Source organism: Erpetoichthys calabaricus, chromosome 2 (genome assembly GCF_900747795.2).
Source record: "Erpetoichthys calabaricus chromosome 2, fErpCal1.3, whole genome shotgun sequence".
NCBI classification, from domain to species: domain Eukaryota; kingdom Metazoa; phylum Chordata; class Cladistia; order Polypteriformes; family Polypteridae; genus Erpetoichthys; species Erpetoichthys calabaricus.
Window position 1 is genome coordinate 341675105 of NC_041395.2, and position 22401 is coordinate 341697505.

A 22401-nucleotide genomic window follows, 5' to 3' on the forward strand; every position below is an offset into this window, starting at 1 on the left:
TCATAAGTGGAATAGCCTAGGGCCTCTTTTCATATAAATCCGGCCCTGGCCTCAACTTACAAATTGTGGGATCAATAAGCTAATAAGCTGGTTCAGATTGAAAATATTAAGTGTGAATCATCATCTTATTTTTTTTCAGTGTACATTTGTATGGAAAAACTCATTGGAAACTTCAAATGACTTTGTTGGACAGTAAAGATCTTAACCATACGTTGTTCTTCTCTCTTGTTAAATGAATCTTAGCCTGAAGAGGTCTATTAATTTTTTTTTACATTTAAGATGTCTCACTTAAAGATTTACCAATGTTGCTACTTGTCCTGTCTATATAAAACACAGGGAACTCCAGTTTCTGGATTACATCTCGCCTGAAGAAGGGGCCTGAGTTGCTTTGAAATCTTGCATATTGTCATCTGCTCGGTTAGCCAGTCATTTTGCTTGACTTCTCAAGACTTCAGATTGAAAGACAAATCCATGTCGTGTATCTTGATTGAAGCCGCCGCACTTCTCTCTCGAGATCAGGACACGTCACACTTGTTTGTAGACGTTTTGTTTTTGTCACTTTTGGAGTGTTAAGCGACGTGCTCTGGGGGGCCACACTGAGTCACCGAGGTGAGGAATAGGCAATGTGGCGTAGCGGTTAAGGCTTTGAACAACAACCTCCGTGGCTGTGGGTCCAGATCCTCTTACTGATATTGTGTGGAGATGAACAAGACCCTTTAATGTGGAAAAATCAAAATGAATCGTGTCGCTCAAATGTTGTAAGTCGGCCAAAGGTATTAGCTAAGCAGCGACAATAACTTAGCAGGAACAAAGCGGTCAGGCTTCAATTCCGGTGACATCCCCGTTACATGCAGTGTGCACTGCAGACTGAACAGATTGGTTTATTTATCAACTGATTTAAATATCTCTTTTAAAAGTTAGTTTTTTATTCGGTAGTTACTACGCTTTTGGCATTTGCCCAAAGAACATTGCAAGATAAAGATGTATTACATCTGGTTATACTCATGACGTATGACATCAAAATGAATAATATAATATAATATATGTATTTTATAGTATATCATATCAAATACATTATATGGCACAAATGCGCCTATTTAGTGAAAGTATATTTAGGTTTAGCGCTTCTTTATTTAGCGCGCTGCCATTTTCTTTGCTTCTTGGCTGCGTATTTGCCAGGTTTCTTGTGCTAAGAGATTTATGTAGCGTCTTAGCCGCTGACCCATCAGTTAGTTGATATTTGCATGGCACGCCTTAACAGTGGGGGGATTCCGTGTATTTGCTTTGGAGTTCATCAGTACCCTCCGGTGAAGCTGCGGCCGCGGAACACGCGGGTTTGCTTAAAGAGCAGATGAACGCTCTGGCGAGTTGCATGAGCTCTGGGGGGTTTGGATTTATTTATTTATTTACTTGCTTATTTATTTACTTGCTTATTTATTTATTTATTTATTTAAATAATGTCCAGATCCTGAAGATTTGAATGTTGGGCCTAAGACCCAATTTGATCTGAATACGTTATATGAAGTAAAGTGCTTGTGTGCTATGGAGGCCGCAGGTAACTCAGTGCAACAAGAGGCGCTCTTTGACTGCGTGTTGTGTTTGTAATCGAAGACGGCCGCTCTCCGTCATTCCAGTCGTGCTAACATACACAACGGAATATCGCTTTGCCCGTCAATTCGCACGTTGTTTGTGTAAAACACGTAGGGACTTTTTTTTTATTATTATTATTTTCTTCTAAAGCCTGCCGGTGTGATACGTGTTATATTTTAAGAAAGGAATCCGGAGACTATATATAACATGGATGATTCGATGGTCTCTGATGTTTTCAGCACTAAATAATTCGAGTTTACCCTGAGAATACCATCGACAGACTCAAGCCGAAAGCAAACCGCTCGTCACACAATCACGCCGACTGACCTTTGCTGTTGGACTCCCGGGGCGCCACCGTCTTCAGATATTTTCTTCTTACATTTTTTCGATCGGTTCTGTCGGTCTTACTACCACTAAAGAAAGTTTCTTAACAATCGTGGCACAAGTGATGCAGCATATTTACTGTTTGATGGCGACGTAAATCCGCTTGTCACTGAACTGGAAGTCCGTAGTGCCGCAGTAAACCAATTTAAAACTTAATTTTATGTTAAAACATTTTGAAGAATCCACTTGAGGATATCACAAGAGTAAACTAAAAATTTTCACATTTTTTTAAAAGTGTATTATGTAATAATAATAATAATAATAAAGAATATCCGCCACCTCCTTGGGTATTCACCTTTTTTCGTGACATTCCGTTTAGCTCTCCTGCGCCGACATGCTAAAGCTTTCTATATTTGAACCCCACAATAAAATGTTTGCTTTGTCCAGAATGCGCATTCTTAAAGTTTTGATTTCCCCTTTGGGATTAATAAAGAATTATCTATCTATCTATCTATCTATCTATCTATCTATCTATCTATCTATCTATCTATCTTAAAGTGCCACTGAGGATTTTCTCTCGCATCAAAAAGACGCCTGTGCTACATTAATGGGTGCTGAGAGAGCTGTGGAGTGAATGGATATTTAATTTCCTGAGCCACTTTTCACGGCTGTTTTGTATATATGAGTAGTGAGAAAAGCGCTATATACATGTAAATAATAATTATTAGATAGATAGATAGATAGATAGATAGATAGATAGATAGATAGATAGATAGATAGATAGATAGATAGATAGATAGATAGATAGATAGATAGATAGATAGATAGATTTTATTAATCCCAAGGGGAAATTCACATTCTTCAGCAGCAGCATACTGATACAATAAATAATATTAAATTAAAGATTGATAATAATGCAGGTAAAAAACAGACAATAACTTTGTATAATGTTAAATGTTAACGTTTACCCGGGTGGAATTGAAGAGTCGCATAGTTTGGGGTAGGAACGATCTCCTCAATCTGTCAGTGGAGAAGGAAAGTGACAGCAGTCTGTCGCTGAAGCTGCTCCTCTGTCTGGAGATGATACTATTTAGTGGATGCAGTGGATTCTCCAATTATTATTATTATTATTATTCCATTGAGAAGTATTTCGGACAACAGCAAATAAACAAATACTGTGAAATGTGACAATAAAAAAACAATACACTATAAATAATTGAATGTATCATGAAGTATGTTTTTTGGTTGCTTATTTATACATAAATGATTTTCTCATGTGTTTCTTTCAGTGCTATATACCCCCATGCAACATGAAATAGGCAATGAAATTAAAAATGTCAAAGGTGATCGGATGACGCTCACTGTCACAAATTTGTCTGCGCCTCTGAGCCACAGCATGCCCGAGGCAAACACAGCGCATGCTCAAAGTTGTGACTGTGCGCGTCCACTGTGGACACGAGTTCAAGGAAAAACTTGGGCAGAATGACTGCACGAAGGGGAAACTTTAAATTCAAGAAGCTTCGAATTCTTCGTCCTCTGAGCGGTCTGCATCTGAAGAATATTGTATGACACATTTAAACATTATTGTGTTTTTATGGTCACCTTTCAGAGTTTATCTCTGCATTTTTTTATTTAAATTTGCCTGAAATAGTCCTCCATATGTGCGCTCTTACTAAACACCAATAAACAGGCACCTTTCAGAAAGCGGACGCGCGCACCGGAGTCTAATGTTGAAGAAACAGCGCTACAAACACTCCAGGAAAGACAAACCTTTGTGTTCCCTTTTCGTAAAAACATATTGAATAGACACGTGGGGAGTATCAAGTCAAAGTAAATCATAACTGAGCTATGGATAATTATTAATGACCACATAAAAAGCAATTTCTGAATCGTATTGCATGAGTATTTTTCAGTATTTCCCCGTGTCTCTTCAACACCAATCTCTTTCGAAATTGGAATATGACAGTAGACATTATGAAAGTGCAGCAAATATGCGGGGGAGAAGAAAAGGAGTTGCATTCGATTAAGAAAAGAGAGTCACAAATAGGCTGCGGCAACTTTTAAATGCAGAATAAGAAGACTGCAGGAAGGCAACCATATAACGTTGTAATGGGGCCTGATATACTGCTTTTAAAAACTTTCCGCCTGCCTATCTATCTATCTATCTATCTATCTATCTATCTATCTATCTATCTATCTATCTATCTATCTATCTATCTATCATATAGTGCCTTTCATCTATCTATCTATCTATCTATCTATCTATCATATAGTGCCTTTCATCTATCTATCTATCTATCTATCTATCTATCTATCTATCTATCTATCTATCTATCTATCTATCTATCTATCTATCTATCTATCTTAATAAAGTAATTATAATAAACGTGTGTGTCTTCGTCTTAATCTCCTTTTATTTTGATCAGCACCAGTGACAGGACATTCGGACTGTGCAGGGTGACAGCTTTTTCAGGTTTGTTAAGCCAAGCTAAGTATTAGAATTTTTGGATAAATTAAGCTTCAACAAAAATCTAATTTGTATTTGAGTCTCTTTTTTCAGTTTTGAACAACGCCCTGTTCAGGAAGATGTTTGGAAAAAAAAGCTTGTATTTCTACCACATTGAGCATTTGCATGTTTCCACAGAAATAAGCGCGTTTAATATTATTACACATGATTAAATATATTAATATGTTTAATAACAGGTTTACACGTGACTGGTAAAATATGAAAATGCATAGCAAACATGATCGGCTAAAATATTATAAAAATTGTCATTTACATTGTTTCACTTTCTTTTTTTTAATTCAGCTTTAATTTTAGCTCTAATAGTGAAGGTCGACTTTGTCGTGTGTTCAGCTATGCAAACCAACAGTTGTGATAAAACGTCCAATGCAGCAGATTGTCACCACTAAGAGGACCGTTACAAATCGACTGTGTCACAAGCATTAAATTGCCCGCGCGGTGATACCTTTCACTTTCAATCCGTGTTATATTCTTATACCTAATTACATTAATGTCATGTGTCTCGTCCCCTTGAATTCATAATAAAGGGTCTTTTTATGCACTTTTTTTTTTTTTTGCTGAAAGAGTCGACCTCATTCGTTCCTCTGCATATTAGTTGAGGAGTGGCCGTTTTACGCAGCTTTGAAGAGTCCTTCAGTCGCATCTTCAAGAGAAAAAGTTCCTTTCCTTCGTCCGCCTTCAGAGCCTGAAGGGGGACAGCGAGTTTTTCTTTTGCTTTCGGTCAACTCGCAGACTCTGGAAAACATCTGAATCCTTTTAACTCCATCTGCTTCTCAGTGTGTGTGTGTGTGTGTGTGTGTGTGTGTGTGAGTGAGAGAGAGAGAGAGAGAGAGAGAGAGAGAGAGAGAGAGAGAGAGAGAGAGAGAGAGAGCGTGCGTTTCTGTGTATGAGAGAGTGTGCAAAAGGAAGAGAGCGGAGAAAAGGAAAAAAAAATCTTGGATTGTTTTAGGAATGAACGCTGAGACTTGTGTTTCATACTGTGACATGACGGTCATGGATTCCTATTATAGCAATTCCGCACAGCAAAGTAGAGATCAGCACCAAACGAACCCGTTTAGGACATTTCAAGCAAATGACACCAAGTACAGCCCCACTTTCCTGACCAACAAAGGTCAGGCTTATGGGGAAAAGTCGCGGAGTCCTTTCCAACAGGAATGCCAGCCATTGGATGCCAGTTCTGGGGAAGGTACTTTTAACAAATACCACCTCTACATGCAGAGGACTTCATCCAAAACTCCTCCAGAAGGAAACAAACACCACCAGGAAAGCAACCACAACGGAGCGCTCGTTTGTTATAGTAAGTAGACTTTTAATCGGAATATCGCTGTTTCAGTGTTCATTGAAGTATAATATTCAGCAGGCTTTAGATGGCAAATCTATCTATCTATCTATCTATCTATCTATCTATCTATCTATCTATCTATCTAACATTTTATACTTTCTTTCCTGTCTATCTACACACTTAAAATAACCGTTCTTTAATGATTCCTTATTGAGTTGTGCGCTTCCTCATACAGCCATTACTTGACAAAGAACCATTTCATCCTTTTAGGGTTCTTTACATATGAATTTGGTTCTTTGGGCTTTGAAAACGCATCTAATACCTGGACAAAAATGAAATATTTAATATACAGCATGATACTGACAGCTCACGAAAACCCGAACTTAGCCCGTGTTATATGAAGCAAGAATCATTTTAAAATCAGGACCCCTTTGGTATTCCACAAATCTGTTATCATTTCTTCAAGGTTATTTATGAAGCCTTACAAACCTAAATTAAAAAAAAAAAAACAATTCGTTCTGGAACCTTTATATGGATGGTTCTTGTGGGAAGCAGAAATGGTTCCACTATGGCATTGCTCTGAAGAACCTCAATGTCACCTTTCTTTTTAAGAATCTATCTATCTATCTATCTATCTATCTATCTATCTATCTATCTATCTATCTATCTATCTATCTATCTATCTATCTATCTATCTGTGCGTTATTGACCTATTCATTGTATTCTCTTTTCTTGTCTATGTATTATGAAGTACATTATATATCCATCTTTTATACAGTGCCTTTTATATCAGTTTATGTCTTACATTGTGCCTTCCATATCTACAAAGCAGTTCCATTTATATCTATTACATGACTTTTTTCTCTCTCTTTTGATGTCTTTTAAATTACAGTATATAACGGATTTGTTCTCTGTCTACCTATCTTTTTGATAATATAATTCCTATCTTATCTAATTATTATATAGTGCCTTTCATATCTCTGTTATTTTCAAGTTTTCATATCTGTCTTCCAATTAGTGTTACTCCTGTCTTTCTACCGTCTATATCTGTTATATAATGCTTTTCATTTTTTTATTAAATTCCTTTCTAGTTTTCTATTGCTGACCATGTCTTGTAATTATATCTATTTTATAGTGCCTTTCACATATAGCTATTATATAGGTGTCCTCTCTCTCTCTCTCTCTCTCTCTCTCTCTCTACATATATATATATATATACATATATATTGTACACATATATATAAAATAAACACTTACCGATGTACCTTTCGCCGTCTCCTAAGTGTTTCGTTTAAAATGTCCACTATCCCGAGCTGCATTAGTGGGCGCCAACTTGTGACATGCAATGAGAGTAAATCTGGAAGACACAAAATAAAAAAGAGAGACCAAAAAGTCACATTCCTCATAACTGCTAAAATACCTTCCCAAATGATTGTCTCTGTTTGTTTTCGGGTACTTTTTCCCAGCGCCATTTCCATATCGTAACCCGAGGTGCGCCTCATGCCGGCCGCGCTCCCGTTTTGCGTCCACGGACGTCTGGTTTGAAAGTCGCAGCAGTCATTCAAGCGCCTAACGGTAAAGTGTCCTCGAAGCAAAGGTGCTATTTAACAACACCCTGCTAATATGATTAAAGGTATAGCTTTCATGTAATAAAATTAGGAAAACGGCATAATTTTACTTTCCTAATAGTTTAAATTAAATTATATCTAATGTGATAATCTGCCTTTCAATCTTTAATGTCTGGGGCTGCCGCATTTGACAATTGAACTAATAATCTTGCTGTTATCTACTAATTAAATGAGTGTTTTGAATAGGATTTCATTCTTTCTTTCGTTTCTCTTTTTTCTTTCTTTCTTTTTGTTATTTAATTATGCTTTACTCATTTTATAGCTTGAGTATTACACTAACAGCAAAAAAAGTAATTCATAGTAAAATGTCCTTTTTTTTTTGCGGCTTGCTTTCCGCTTTGCTCTGCTTTCAATCCATCATTAAAGGTTAACGATTTGGTGTCTCATTGTAAATTTGTTTATCCAAGCAAATATAAGAAAGTGAAGGAGGCTCCCGGTTTGCTGAGGCCAGGGTTAAGTTAACAAGTCATCCATCACCGAGGCACAGAGTGGAGTGGACAGCCATTTAAAAGACATTTATGTGTAACCCTAGAGCGTGCATTTGGCATATAGTGTATTGTTAATTTTTACAACTTCTTATTAAAGGCGCATGTAAAAATATTATTCTTAGAAGAGCACAAAACCACAGAACGGCAAATAATACTTAAATCTTTCGCATTATCGTAGTTCTCGTAAAAGCTTTAGAAGGAGTGTTGGCGATAAAATCCAACGGAAAGCGCGCATTGACTGGTACTTACCTCAAAACTTGTGGTGATGTAAGATTTATAACGGCAAGTGGAATGAACAAATGACACTCGTCGTTTTTAAGTAATTAATTTATTTTTACTACATTTGAACTTTTCTTTTGTATGTAGGAATGTACGGCACTTCAGACGTCTGGCTTCGCGCTCTCGTCTTCTGTCGGCAAAACTGATAGTGGACAGAAAAATGGGAGCATTTGGAGCAAACGGGGTCACAGACTTAGCCCATAGGTGTTGTTTTTAATAGTAGCAACACAAATTGTTTTAGTAGTACTGGTGGTGGTGATGGCATCGTCACCTGTAGGGAACACAGGAACATGCTTACTTGAATGTCCGAGTAACATGCCGTAACTTTATTGACTTCTTTACAGTGCAGTTCACGAGACCAGTGCAGGTTAGCTTGGTCATACAAAACGCCTGGTGGGTTTCTCTCCGTTCTCCGACTGCTGTTTATGTATTTGTCTTTAGAACTGTTGCTTTATTGTTTTTTTTAATACACTTAAAGATAACGGTTGGGTTATGTGCTGTAGAATCCTTACTTGACAAAGAACCATTTCATCCTGTGAAGGGTCCATTGTATACGAAGTAGGTTCATTGGACTTTGAAAGGCCTCCTAACATGAGAACAAAACAGAAATCTGTGATGTGGTGCAGTCAGTGCAAGAAAACCTGAACGCGGCCTGTGGGTCTGTATTTTAAAAATCATGAGCCCGCTGAAATCTGACAAATCCGTGATCGTCTACTCGTGGATATGTATGGATCCTGTTACGGATCTAAAGAAATACAAATTCATTCTTGAACCTTCATGAGGACGGTCCTTTCTGGAACCAAAACACAGTTCCCCTGTCGCTCTGAAGAACTTCGACAGCACCTTTGTTTTCATGCGTCTGCGCTTGCAATGATTTACGCTTATAGGGCACGATTCTCATTTGAAGAAATACAATTAAAACCCTTTTTGAAATATCTGCGTAGTATCCGCGCGTGTGTGTTTGTGGGGTAGAAGATGTTTAGGAGAAAGAAAGTCGCCCCCCAAACAGAAACAGACAAAGCACGATTTACCGGCGACAAAGTCAATTTATCACGTTGTTTCTCACTTTAATGGGGCACTGGTGCGCTCGTTAGGTCCGGTCGCGCCGACGAGTCGCAAATCAAATACAATTTGCAATGATCTCATTTTTACAGAAAGGAAAATATGTTTCTATAAAATAGCCAGCCATGACGGTTAGTTCTACTTTTGGAGGTTTTAGGCAAACAGACTTTCTGCTAAATTATCATCAAAATGTGCCTTTCACCTTCCGTCCATAATATGAAAACTGTGATAGCCCAGCTATTTCATTCGCCAATATAATTTTTTATAATAATAATAATAATAATTATTATTATTATTATTATTATTATATCAAAAGCAACAGAGAACAAGATGGTAGTGGTACTACTACATATGTAAATTCTTCTTCTTCTTCTTCTTCTTCTTCTTCTTCTTCATAAATAACCATGGCTAGATGATAACAAATTTGTGAAATACCAAAGTGTTCATAATGTTTAAAGGACTCCTGCTGCGAACGTTAAACTTACGTCCTTGAATGACTCCATTATCCAAAGCGACTTACAATGTTTGCTATTTAGTTGGAACACAGTCAGGTCACACAATATCAGCAGCAGCAGGATTCGCACCCACATCTTCAAAGTTTAAAGTCACAGCCTGCGTGCACCGCAACACTACCTATTAGTTTGGGTTCTCGTGGCCTATTTGTGTCCGGCCTTCTATACACGCGAGATTTCTGTTTTCTCCGCACGTATTAGGAACCTTTACTAAGCCCAAAAAACACATTTCTTATTAAAGACTCCTTCACAGAATGCAGTTGTTCTTTTTATCAGATAAGTGCCATTTAGCATTAATAGTTTAATAGTATAATATTTTCCCCCACATTGCGGATATAGCTTTAGTAAGAATTGTTCATTTTTTAATACAATTGTGACGATAATACATATATTCGCACATGTTAAACAAAATTGTAACTGCTGCGTTTTTAGTGACATTATCATTTAGGTTGGGTTTTATATATCGTATCTGCGAGGAAAAAATGGGCTGGACAATCAATCTAATAAGCCATATATACACGTATATATATATATATATATATATATATATATATATATATATATATATATATATATATATATAAGCCAGATCTCCTACAGCGATTGTAAAAAATCTGCAGGAATTAAAGCTGCTGAAATTTTATGAAGCCCTGCTATAACGAATAGGGTTCACCTGATTCACGAAATCAACCGCTGAAACGTCGCTCATTTGCACGTTGGATAAAATTGAACTTGGAGTAAATTAATATAACGCGCTAGTCTCTGTGCTTGATATTCGGACACTATTTAAATTTAGGAGAACACACCGCAATACATTACCTTATACTTCGAGTGGCACGTACCGGGTTGCAATGCAAGCCATACAAAAGCCCGTGTACAAAAAATATATATTAAAAAATAACGGAATAAGAAAAGACGGAAGCGAGACAAGACGAAAATGAGTGTGCTTAAATGTCCGTCTGGATCTGTGGCTGACTTGACTCTTTGGAGAGATGTGTGTGAGCTGTTAATTGGATACCTTTGGGTTTTTTACTTGTAAAAATGAGAGATCGATGTTTATTTACAATTGTATAGGGCATTACCAATCTATCTATCTATCTATCTATCTATCTATCTATCTATCTATCTATCTATCTATCTATCTATCTATCTATCTATCTATCTATCTATCACACTTTATACTGTCTTTTCTTTCTATCGAAATCTGAATTTATAAAGAATTGAGAAACCACAGCTCAAATAAAATGTAAGCCCCAGTCAATGGATCTTCTATACAGATGTTTGTTGTAAAATACAGAATAAAATGCGTATAACATTGAAACTGTTAAATTCCTCCTTTTATATTTATATATTATATAGTGACTTTCATATGTCTATAATTATTTTGCGCCTTTCCACTTCTATCTATCTATCTATCTATCTATCTATCTATCTATCTATCTATCTATCTATCTATCTATCTATCTATGTGAATTTCCCATTGGGATTAATAAAGTATCTATCTATCTATCTATCTATCTATCTATCTATCTATCTATCTATCTATCTATCTATCTATCTATCTATCTATCTGTACCAGGAATAAAAACACAGATCTACAGAACCGCTGCTCAAATGCAACGTTGACTGTAATTGTTGGTTCACCTATATAAAAATGTTTGCTGTAGAAAAGAATTTAACATTTGCATAACATCATATCTATGTTATTTTTCATTTTTTAAGTGCATGTATTATCAAGTTCATTTTCTTGCATACCTATTATATAGTGCCTTTCATATCTATTTATCTATTTATATATACTATAGCGACCTTCATTTATATCAATCTATCATATTCGCCTTTTATATTTGTGCAATGTATAATGCCCTTCATATCTACCTATCTATTTTATTAACCTTTAATATTTATTTATTATATACAGTTTCATATCTATCTATCTATCTATCTATCTATCTATCTATCTATCTATCATATAGTGCTAAAACATGACTTTGCAAATACAGAACTACACTGCTCAGATGAAATGCTAACTTGAACCGATAGATCTCTATACTTATGTTTATTGTAAAACAGAATATAACATTCGTAGGTATAAATAAATAAATTCAAACTTTTGAGCTGATCGATCAAAGATTATATAGCATGCACAGTGGAAAAACCAATCAACCAAAAACGCATCTTCCGTTCAGTTGAAACATTTATTTCAAGTACTCTGTGAAGGGATATTCAGGTATAAAAGTCATCACATGAAATGCTAGGACGTCACGCGAAGGTTGATTAGTTTGTGAATTTCCTGGTTGCTCCTCAGCGATCACAATAATCGGTCGCCCGTACCTGCCAGTAACGTGAAGTTTCACTTGATTTGTTGGTGGCTCCCACCGGTTTACCTGTCGTCTCGTGTGCGCGCCCCTGTCACAAATGGCCTATTCTGCGCATTCTGGGCGTGCCTTTGTGGTCACTCTGAGTCTCGCGTGATTCCTTGCCAGGGTGTTCCTGTAGGTGAACGTGGGAGTCCGCAGGTAGAAATGGCGTGTGTTTAGTTCACAAGGTTCTTCTTTTACTCTTTCTGGTGTTCCCATGCTTGCCAGAAGGTGTTTGATTATAGTAGAATTACAGAAACTGTATGGTGACCTTTTGTCTGTCAATCATTTGATAAATGTTGTTGCCCACTGCACTGGGATGCTAAACGTTTTATTCTGTTTTTGTAGAAACGCGCATTATGAAAGCGGGGCAGCTGCTCAAACACAAAACAGACCAGTGCTTTGAAGTTGTCAAACAAAGTTAAACTTGAGCATTCGCCCGATGGAGATTCAACCGTCAAAAACCGGTGTGCTCGGAAATTTATTTTTATTTTGCGACACCGGGTTGACTTTCCTCTGTGTGTTCCTTTTTTCTTTGAAGGCACACTAACGGCTGCGCATAGCGGACACGTGAAGTGATGTTTGTGTTGCTTTGTGATTCACTGTTGTCTCGAGGCAGGGCTGCTTTTTTGCCCTGATCTCACAGACGGCGGATTCCTGTGTATCCCTGGATTTGGATCTTAGTTTGAGAACAAGGTTTCTACCATTTGCTCTCCACGTGTCAACAAACGTTTAAAAAGAAAGTTAAAGCTCAGAAACATCTGGTTTTGAAATAACATCTTCCAGGTGTAGTTCAGCACTGGGATTCCCAATATATCAACAGCGGTTCCAAAGGGAAACTTTTTGAGGATTCTTTCAGGAAAAAAAAAGATATGGGAGGGTGATAACGTCGTGCTTAGCATATGACGGAAAAGGCTCGTGCCATGGGAAGAAATAAAGACGTGAGCAGAAGAGGGAGCGTGAGGACCGCCGTCCATAAACGCCATCGTGAACAAACAAATAAAGGGGACTTCGTTAGGCAAACGCACCACATATTAACGCATTGTGAATTCATAATATAGCACCATGATATCTGCATTTTAACGGCTCCCACAATAATAGAAAATGCCTTTAAACAAGTGTAGTTTAATATCAAATACCATCGCTGTAAAATATGAGAGACCCTTTCACCAAGGTAAGTACGCGCAGTTTGTAACTCCGCTGTCTTTTTACTGGTGCGCTTCAATTTGAAATTCACAGAACTGAAGTTCACATTTGATTCCATTTTGCCTTTAGAGTAACAGATCCTTATTAAAGTGACTTACCTATTGCACAACACTTTCTCCATCTACCAAGAACGCCTCTCCTGTCTATCATTTTATGATTTGGCTGACCCCTTTAGGCAAAGCGACTTACAACAGCTAACATATAAGTGCCTTGTTCATGGTCACAAAAGTGTCTCAGGGTTTGAAGTCCAGCGCATTAACCACTACGCCACACTACCCACCTGTGCGCCAAATGCAAAAATAAAGCAATGCAAGTAATTGTAGTGCAAATGTTGTAAGTTGCCTTATTTAAATAAAGACATCATCCAGATAAGTAAAACAAAATGTAGCTTTTTCCACATCTATCTATCATGTTGCCTGATAACTATCTTTATATAGCGCCTTGCATATCTATCATGCACAACTTCTAAACTTAAGCATAATATAGATATTTACATCTGTCAATAATATTCATCTTTTACAATATATTTGTGTAATATATGACACATTTCATATCTATCGATTATAGTAACCATTTTATTTATTTTACAGCGCCTTTCCTATCTATCTATCTATCTATCTATACTATAGCGACTTTTATTTATATCAATCTATCATATTCGCCTTTTATATTTGTGCAATATATAGTGCCTTTCATATCTATCTATCTATCACTAGTTGTATTATATAGTGCCCTTCATATCTATCTATCTATCTATCTATCTATCTATCTATCTATCTATCTATCTATCTAATTTATGTATACTATAGGGACTTTCATTTATATCAATCTATCATATTTGCCTTTTATATTTGTGCAATATATAGTGCATTTCATATCTATCTATCTATCTATCTATCTATCTATCTATCTATCTATCTATCTATCTATCTATCTGTCACTAGTTGTATTATATAGTGCCTTTCATATCTATCTATCTATCTATCTATCTAATTTATGTATACTATAGCGACTTTCATTTATATCAATCTATCATATTCGCCTTTTATATTTGTGCAATATATAGTGCCTTTCATATCTACCTATCTCTTTTATTAAACATTAATATTTATTTATTATATACAGTTTCAAATCTATTATATTAACATCTATCTATCTATCTATCTGGACGATTCTAAGCCTGTTTTGATACTTTATTTTTTAATGTGTTTTTCTCTATTTGAGGACTACCTGCACAAAATGTTACTGAAATTGCATTTGCTTTGTAAAAACGGCTTGTACTGCTTGATATATAAAGTGCTATAGTTTATCTAATTTAATCGATACCAACCCAAGCTTTATCGATTGTTTTCTTAAATGTTTGATTGATTGCTTCTTTGTCTCATCGATTGTGGGGTGGCCACTTCCTAAATGCTTTCCTAAAGCCTCAGTAAACTGAAGGAGTTGTGTTTTAGTAGGTATACTTTTTAAATTTGAGGTGACACAGTAAATACATTGGGACTAACGAACTCTCTGGCTGAAACGTTTGTTCTTTTCCCAAACTTGTCTTTGTCCTTCCGCATCCATCGCTGTCGCAAATGACATTTTAAATAATAGCGTTCAGTTCTAAATTGGCTGCAGATCGCGGACAGACGAAATAGAAGGGCTGTGACAGACAAAGGATTTTCTCATAATTATCTGTTTGCAATGTAGTATTTTCTCCTTTATTGATGTTAAGCTGATATTTATCAGAATACGGGTTACTTTTAAATTATCTTGTTATGTTCTTTGTATAATCTCTGAATATGAATTTACGCCCATTCAGGCGGTGATCAATTGCTATTGCACTTAGGAATTGCAAATCGACGCATATTTGCTCTTTTTAATGTGATTAAATGACTTTTTATTGGTATTCAGATGAGCTTCATAAGAAACGTGATCAGCTTTAATTACAGTAGCAGATTGAACTGTTAGCTCCAAAACCACCTGCGTGTAGAAGTGAAAAAGTTGTTTTCGAGGGCAGGTTAAGGGGCACACGCAGATTTTTCTCGAAGAGCAATTTTCAAATACTTATGTGTATATTGAAGTCATAGATCAATGTTCAAGTCCGAATCGACGATTTTAATTGAAAAGAGTTGATTTGAATGTAACAATGCCAGATACTGATTAACGAATCACGGAGAATGCATGGCTCAAAATGACCATCAGAAAACGCCATCCAGGTGCAAAGCCCGGTCAACTCCGGTAGAGTCTGTCGCGAGCTCCCCCGCACACATCCGCACGAGTCGCCTATTAGTTCCACACTCACGCTTTTAGAAAATGGGAGAAATTCCACACAAACACATCGTGAAGGAGAAACTCCACATGGAATGGGGCCCGGACTTGAAAACTGAGCTTCGAAGCTGCGACCTTCGCCACCCTTAAGTACAGAAACTCCTAAGAAGTGCGTGTGTGAAAGAAAAAGAGGGTAAAGAAAACGAACGAATAAAATGTCGTTCTACTATTTAAAAGTAACGGTACCAAAGTCGTTCTTCAGATCGATATACCAAAAGGGAACAATTTGGGTTCTCAAAAGACCGACCCACATGAAGTTCCAGAAAGAACTTTTCTTTATTTAGATCTGTAACAGGCTCCATAAATAGATAACAGATTTGTGAAATGTCGATGGATAACTCAGGATACGTTTAGATTTTCTTCATCTGTAAGTGTCCAATGTCTGTTTTGTCCACATATTAAGACTATTTCCAAAGTACATAGAATCAATTTCATATGCTAAGACCCATTTCCAGAATTAAATGTTTCTTTTCCAAGAAAGGGTTCAAAAAAGAACCCCCCACCCAGTAAAGCGCCATTACTGAACCAGTAGATCTGAGAGTGTAGGACTGTGTGCCCAAAAAGTAACGCGAAGTTTTTAAAGCCGCAAATGACATGCGGGCCGTAACAGGTTAAAAAATGACATTTAGATCAATGACTTATTACACAGGACGGTCGTTTATTATTATTATTATTATTATTATTATTATTATTATTATTATTATTATTATTATTAAACAACAATAAACCACACAGCCCAACACTTTCAAGAGTGGATTTAGGATTATCATTAAAATCCGTAAATGATACGCGGCATGCCTGTGATAGGCTACAAACTGACATTTAGATCAATGAGGAATTACACTGGACGGACTTTGGAATTATTATTATTATTATCATTATTAAATCAAATTATGTAACAATCCCTGATCTAAATGGCATTTTGTAACTTGTTATCGTTCTGGTGAGTAATTATTATTATTATTATTATTATTATTATTATTATTAGGGTTAGGTTAGTAGGGTTATGAAAATAAAAGGTGTCATTTTGCTTGGCTTTTCCCTTTTTATAATAATAATAATAATAATCGTTGATATCATCATTCTGACCTTCATCAGCATTATCATAAATGCAAAATCCAGAATAGGCCCATCCATTTTAAACCCATCTTAATCAAATTGTGGGTCACAGGGATTTTATATATATATATATATATATATATATATATATATATATATATATATATATATATATATAAAATTACAAAATAGAGATATCTAATTGGTAAGGTTTATTCTTATGACTGCTTATTTGGTTTTTTAATCATTTTCTTCAGTAGTTCAAAATATAAAGAAGACTGCTTTCAATGTTTTAAAAATGAAACAGTATAGAAAGAAAGAAAGAAAGAAAGAAAGAAAGAAAGAAAGAAAGAAAGAAAGAAAGAAAGAAAGAAAGAAAGAAAGAAAGAAAGAAAGAAAGAGTCATTTTGATTTTTAAAATTGTCTTCTCTTTTCAGAAATCCATGTAATTTACCAGGATAAAAAAAATAAACAACTGGCAAAGTAGACAACGCAATGTAAAGCTCAATTCATATTATAAAGTATTAATGCACCACACATGGAAAGAAAGAAAGAAAGAAAGAAAGAAAGAAAGAAAGAAAGAAAGAAAGAAAGAAAGAAAGAAAGAAAGAAAGAAAGAAAGAAAGAAATCGTCATTTTTCTCTGTAGTCTTTTACAGGTGAACATATCAAGCCCCAAACTTAACCCTCAATCACACGAAAAAGATTCAATGACCAAAGTACATTCTTCACAGACCACTACATTAATAAATTAATTGATTAATTAATTAATTAATTTCAACTGCACATAAACTGGCTTCATATTTAGTCTCTCTTACTGCCAATTCCTCCGCAGGTATCAGCACACACACAGAAACTCCTCGTTCAGAGCCTCCGAATCAGAAGGGCTGGACACGCCATGCGATTCGATTTGTTTAAAATGGGGGAGAATGTCAATTTCACACTCTGTGGGGGGTTCCTTGCTATTTTTTCCAGTTTACTATAATTACAATTTGAAGATGTGTCATAACATTGAAACACGTTATCAAAGAAAGAAAGAAAGAAAGAAAGAAAGAAAGAAAGAAAGAAAGAAAGAAAGAAAGAAAGAAAGAGTCGAGTTTTAAAATGTCCTTTATTAAACAAAAATCAATTAACCACACTCCAGTACAAACAATACCAGAAAAACACACAAATCAGGCAACCATTAACAGAAAGTCGATTTCACATCAAAGATAAGAAAAATTCCCTTCGTTAATTGTACAAATTGTCTCATTGATGTAACACTCGTTAGCAAATGTATACAAACAGAAAGAAAGAAAGAAAGAAAGAAAGAAAGAAAGAAAGAAAGAAAGAAAGAAAGAAAGAAAGAAAGAAAGTCTGCTAGTATCCTGTTTAGCCGCCCCTTTTTCTGTTTACGTGATGTATTGCAGCGTTTTATTGCCGACCAAAAAGGCGTCGCCGCACAGAGGGAGCGCTGATTGTACGTACGGTGTACATCTAGAACGAGTCTTCATGCCGCAGTTTATTTCTCTCTGTTCAGTGTTCGTATGAAAGACGCGTAACCAAACAAGAATAACAGGAAAGTTTCAGCTCCGCCAGGCCCTTCAGCTCTCACACCTTCCTGTTTGGTTACAAAGCGAGCGAGCGAGCGCAGCGTGAGCCGGGGGGAGTGCACGTTGTCTCTCCGTGAGATCAGCAGAACACAGCCGCGAAGGGTACGGGGCGAGTGGGAGGATATGACGGTAAGGTGGTGGGAGTGTCGGAGGTGAGCAACAATAAATAAATGAAAAACAACTTGTGAGACGCGAGCTGCTCCTCCTCCGGGTGATGGACGCCTGCCTGCATGCGCGGTCTCCTTATAACACAGGGGGCGAGTTGAGGGTCTGTCTGGAGGGCTGCTAGATCTGCACTTCAGAAACGAATCGCGGGACGTGTCCTGTCCCTCAATAAGCAGAGACATTCATTGCTGCGCGTTTAATTAAAGTTACCCTGTAAAACTGTGAAACGTTGTGTAATTTAGAAACTGCTTTGTGCGTTCAATTTATTTTATTGATGTTTTTATTGCGCCATCATAAAGGCGAAGAGATCTAAAACCACCGCATTTTGAGTTCAAGTCTTGGAGCGGCTGTGACTGTTACCGATATCGTTAGCACTCACTTTTAAAGAGCTCATGCATGCGGGAAAAAGTCACAATCTGCTGCCTGGCCGCGCCAGGGTCCATGGTTGAGTTTCCAATGCCAATGTGGATGATGCCGTTTTTGCCAGTTTAAGGAGATTTATTTATTTATTTTGACCCAAGGGCTTGCGTTGGTGTCACTACATTGGTACCAGGGTCATCCTGTGATTACACGACGTGCCCCCCTAACCCGAGGTGGTTCCTGATGCACGTCATCTCCTCGCCATCCAGAGGAAGGTCCAATGGACAACCTGCTCCTTTTCTTTAAAAGCATAAAAAAAAAACATTTTTGCAGTGTTCATGAGCGCCTGGTAATATCTCCGTATTTTATTGAGAAAAGCTGGTTTACATCAACTCCGTTATTTCAACCGGCACGGTGGAACGTCCGACATTAGAGGCCTTCAAATGCCGACCTGATGTTATTTTGGACAATCTCCATGGCGAGTTTATTGGGCAGAATGGCCCTCTCTCATCACAATTTTTCTAATGTTCAAATGCGTTTCCTATTTTTATACGAACTGTGGATTTTGCATTTAGGAACTGTTCACGCTTGTACCATTAGAACTTTTTTGCAGTTTAATTCCAAGTTTCATTTTGGATCAATATTCCTCAGCTACTGAAATGGTAGACGTGATGCTATGCTATTTATTTCGGCATAAGCTTTAAATATTTTTGGGATAGAAGTGCCTACTATAGAACAAGCAATACTCGGTTTCACAACACATACCCGTTATCGTATTTTCGAAATGTCATCGATTCTATTTCTGAAGAATGAGCAACTGCAAAGACCTCAGTCAGCACAGTGCCAACGCCTGGCAATTCAGAAACCAACCGAGGTGGGGCGCCAGTCCGCTGCAGGACACACATCCGGGTGACGGAGCCCTCTGCGCAGACTCCACACTGAGAGTGAATGGGCCGGCAGTCGAGCCGACGGCACTGGAGCTGGGAGGCAGCGGCGCTAATCGCTGCGTCATCGTGCAGCCAACAGCGCTCATTCATTCCCCTAACAGCGCTTTTATTCTGGTCGGTGCTGTTGGATTAACAATGGCCCATTGTCAGAAGGGGTCTTCTTTAAAGATAATGAGTTCTGGTGATGGACCAACCGTCACAGATTAAACCAATTAGCATTTTCCAGTTATGCTTGTTTGTCTTATTATTGTAATAATATTGACCACTTGTGCAAGTTGGGGCTGCTAAGCAGATATTAAAAATGTAATATGTTTTTTTGCGCTCAACAATTTAGATCATCCAAGCAAACAAACTTGAGGATTAACAACAAATAAGCACGCACTGAATAAACTAAACCGTGTAAACTAACACGGTGGCACACCAGAAACGAGAATCTCATATTCATGTGAATTTATTTTTCCCCGCAATCCTATAATTTGTATTTAGCTAATCTCAAAATGAATAAATGGATATTTATTTCTTTTGTGCTGCTTACACAAATATTTTTACATGCAGTAGTAGTCAAAACAAATTGTGAGCCCATATTAAAATGGGAATAAGAAGAAGACGGCAAAAACAAGCAAAGTGATGATGTCCATGAAGTTGTATCTTACATTTAGGCCTGGCACCATCACTATGATGAGTTAGGCATTCTCCTAGGGCACAGATCATTAATCTGGGGCTACCAAACAGTCGACTGGCACACTAATAAGATTGGCCTCAGGCACAAAATCACCTAGCATGGACACTGCTTACACTGTGTTACATGTTTGAAATGGAATCATCTTTAGGAAGTTGTCACATTCATCATTCAAAAATAAAGACTCAGAAATTAGTGGATACACACATCTATAGTATCTGACAATAAGATAGCTTAATGATTTCCTGACAGTCATACCACCTGCACTTCAGAAGAGGTCATCCACCTGAAGCTAACCTGTTTGGGCCCGGCCAGTACTTAGATGGGAAACCATCTAGGAAAAGCTTTGGCTGCTGCTGGAAGAGGTTTTGGCGAGGCCAGCAGGGGGCGCTTATCCTGTGGTCTGAATGTGGATCCCAATGTCCCAGTGCAGTGATGGGGACACTGGGCAGTAAAAATGGCACCATCCTTTGGATGAGTCGTAAACTGAAGTCCTGACTCTTTGTGGTCATTAAAGGTCACTGGCATCCTTTGTAAAGTGAAGGGGATATCCCAGTGTCCAGACTAAATTACCCCACATGGCCTGGTCACTGAGACCTCTTTATCAGCCCCTGTCTCTAACTGGTTATCTCACTCACCCCTAAACCACCTAATAGCTAATGTGTGGTGAGCCTACTGGTGTAACAATGGCTAACATCTCATAATCCAGGTGGTAGTTGAAGTGGCTCTCTGCTTTCTATGTAAGGTGCATTGAGTAGTGAAAAGTGCTGTATAAGTGCTAGTCTACCCTTAACATTTGTGAAAGGCGCTATATAAATAAAATTAATTATTTATTATTATTATTGCTTAAAGTCAGTCTACCCTTAAAATGTATGGAAGGTGCTATTTAAATAAAATATATTATTATTATTATTATTATTATTATTATATTTCTTAAAGTCAGTCTACCCTTACAATTTATGAAAGGCGCAATATAAATAAAAAATATTATTTATTATTATTATTATTATTATTAATAATAATTATTATTATTATTATTACTTAAAGGCAGCCTACCCTTAAAATTTATGAAAGGTGCTATATAAATAAAATTAATTATTTATTATTATTATTATTATTTCCCGAAAGGCAGTCTACCCTTAAAATTTATGAAAGGTGCTATATAAATAAAATTAATTATTTATTATTATTATTATTATTATTTCCCGAAAGGCAGTCTACCCTTAAAATTTATGAAAGGTGTTATATAAATAAAATATATTATTATTATTATTATTATTATTATTATTATTTCTTAAAGTCAGTCTACCCTTAACATTTATGAAAGGCACTATATAAATGAAAAGTATTATTTATTATTATTATTAATTATTATTATTACTTAAAGTCATTCTATCCTTAAAATTTATGAAAGGTGTTATATAAATACAATATACTATTATTATTATTATTATTATTTCTTAAAGTCAGTCTACCTTTAACATTTATGAAAGGCACTATATAAATGAAAAGTATTATTTATTATTATTATTAATAATTATTATTCTGCGGTGGGTTGGCACCCTGCCCGGGATTGGTTACTGCCTTGTGCCCTGTGTTGGCTGGGATTGGCTCCAGCAGACCCCCGTGACCCTGTGTTCGGATTCAGCGGGTTGGAAAATGGACGGATGGATGGATAATTATTATTATTACTTAAAGTCATTCTACCCTTAAAATTTATGAAAGGTGCTATATAAATAAAATATATTATTATTATTATTATTATTACTATTATTACTTAAAGTCAGTCTACCCTTAAAATTTATGAAAGCTAATATATAAATAAAATGTATGATTGTTATTATTATTATTATTATTACTTAAAGGAAGTCTACCCTCAAAATTTATGAAAGGTGCTATATAAATAAAATGTTTTATTGTTATTATTATTATTATTATTATTACTTAAAGGAAGTCTACCCTCAAAATTTATGAAAGGTGCTATATAAATAAAATATATTATTATTATTATTATTACTATTATTACTTAAAG

The 22401-nt window shown here is 36.4% G+C and overlaps 1 protein-coding gene across 1 annotated transcript in view; it reads left to right on the forward strand.

Moving 5' to 3' along the window:
• Positions 1-5337: 5337 nt before the first annotated feature.
• Positions 5338-22401, forward strand: part of alx4a (ALX homeobox 4a) — a 215232-nt gene continuing 198168 nt past the window's right edge. Inside the window, exon 1 of the mRNA XM_028796058.2 lies at positions 5338-5735. Within this exon, the coding sequence (XP_028651891.1) occupies positions 5390-5735 (346 nt within the window). The 5' untranslated portion in view covers positions 5338-5389. The remainder of the gene's footprint in view (positions 5736-22401) is intronic.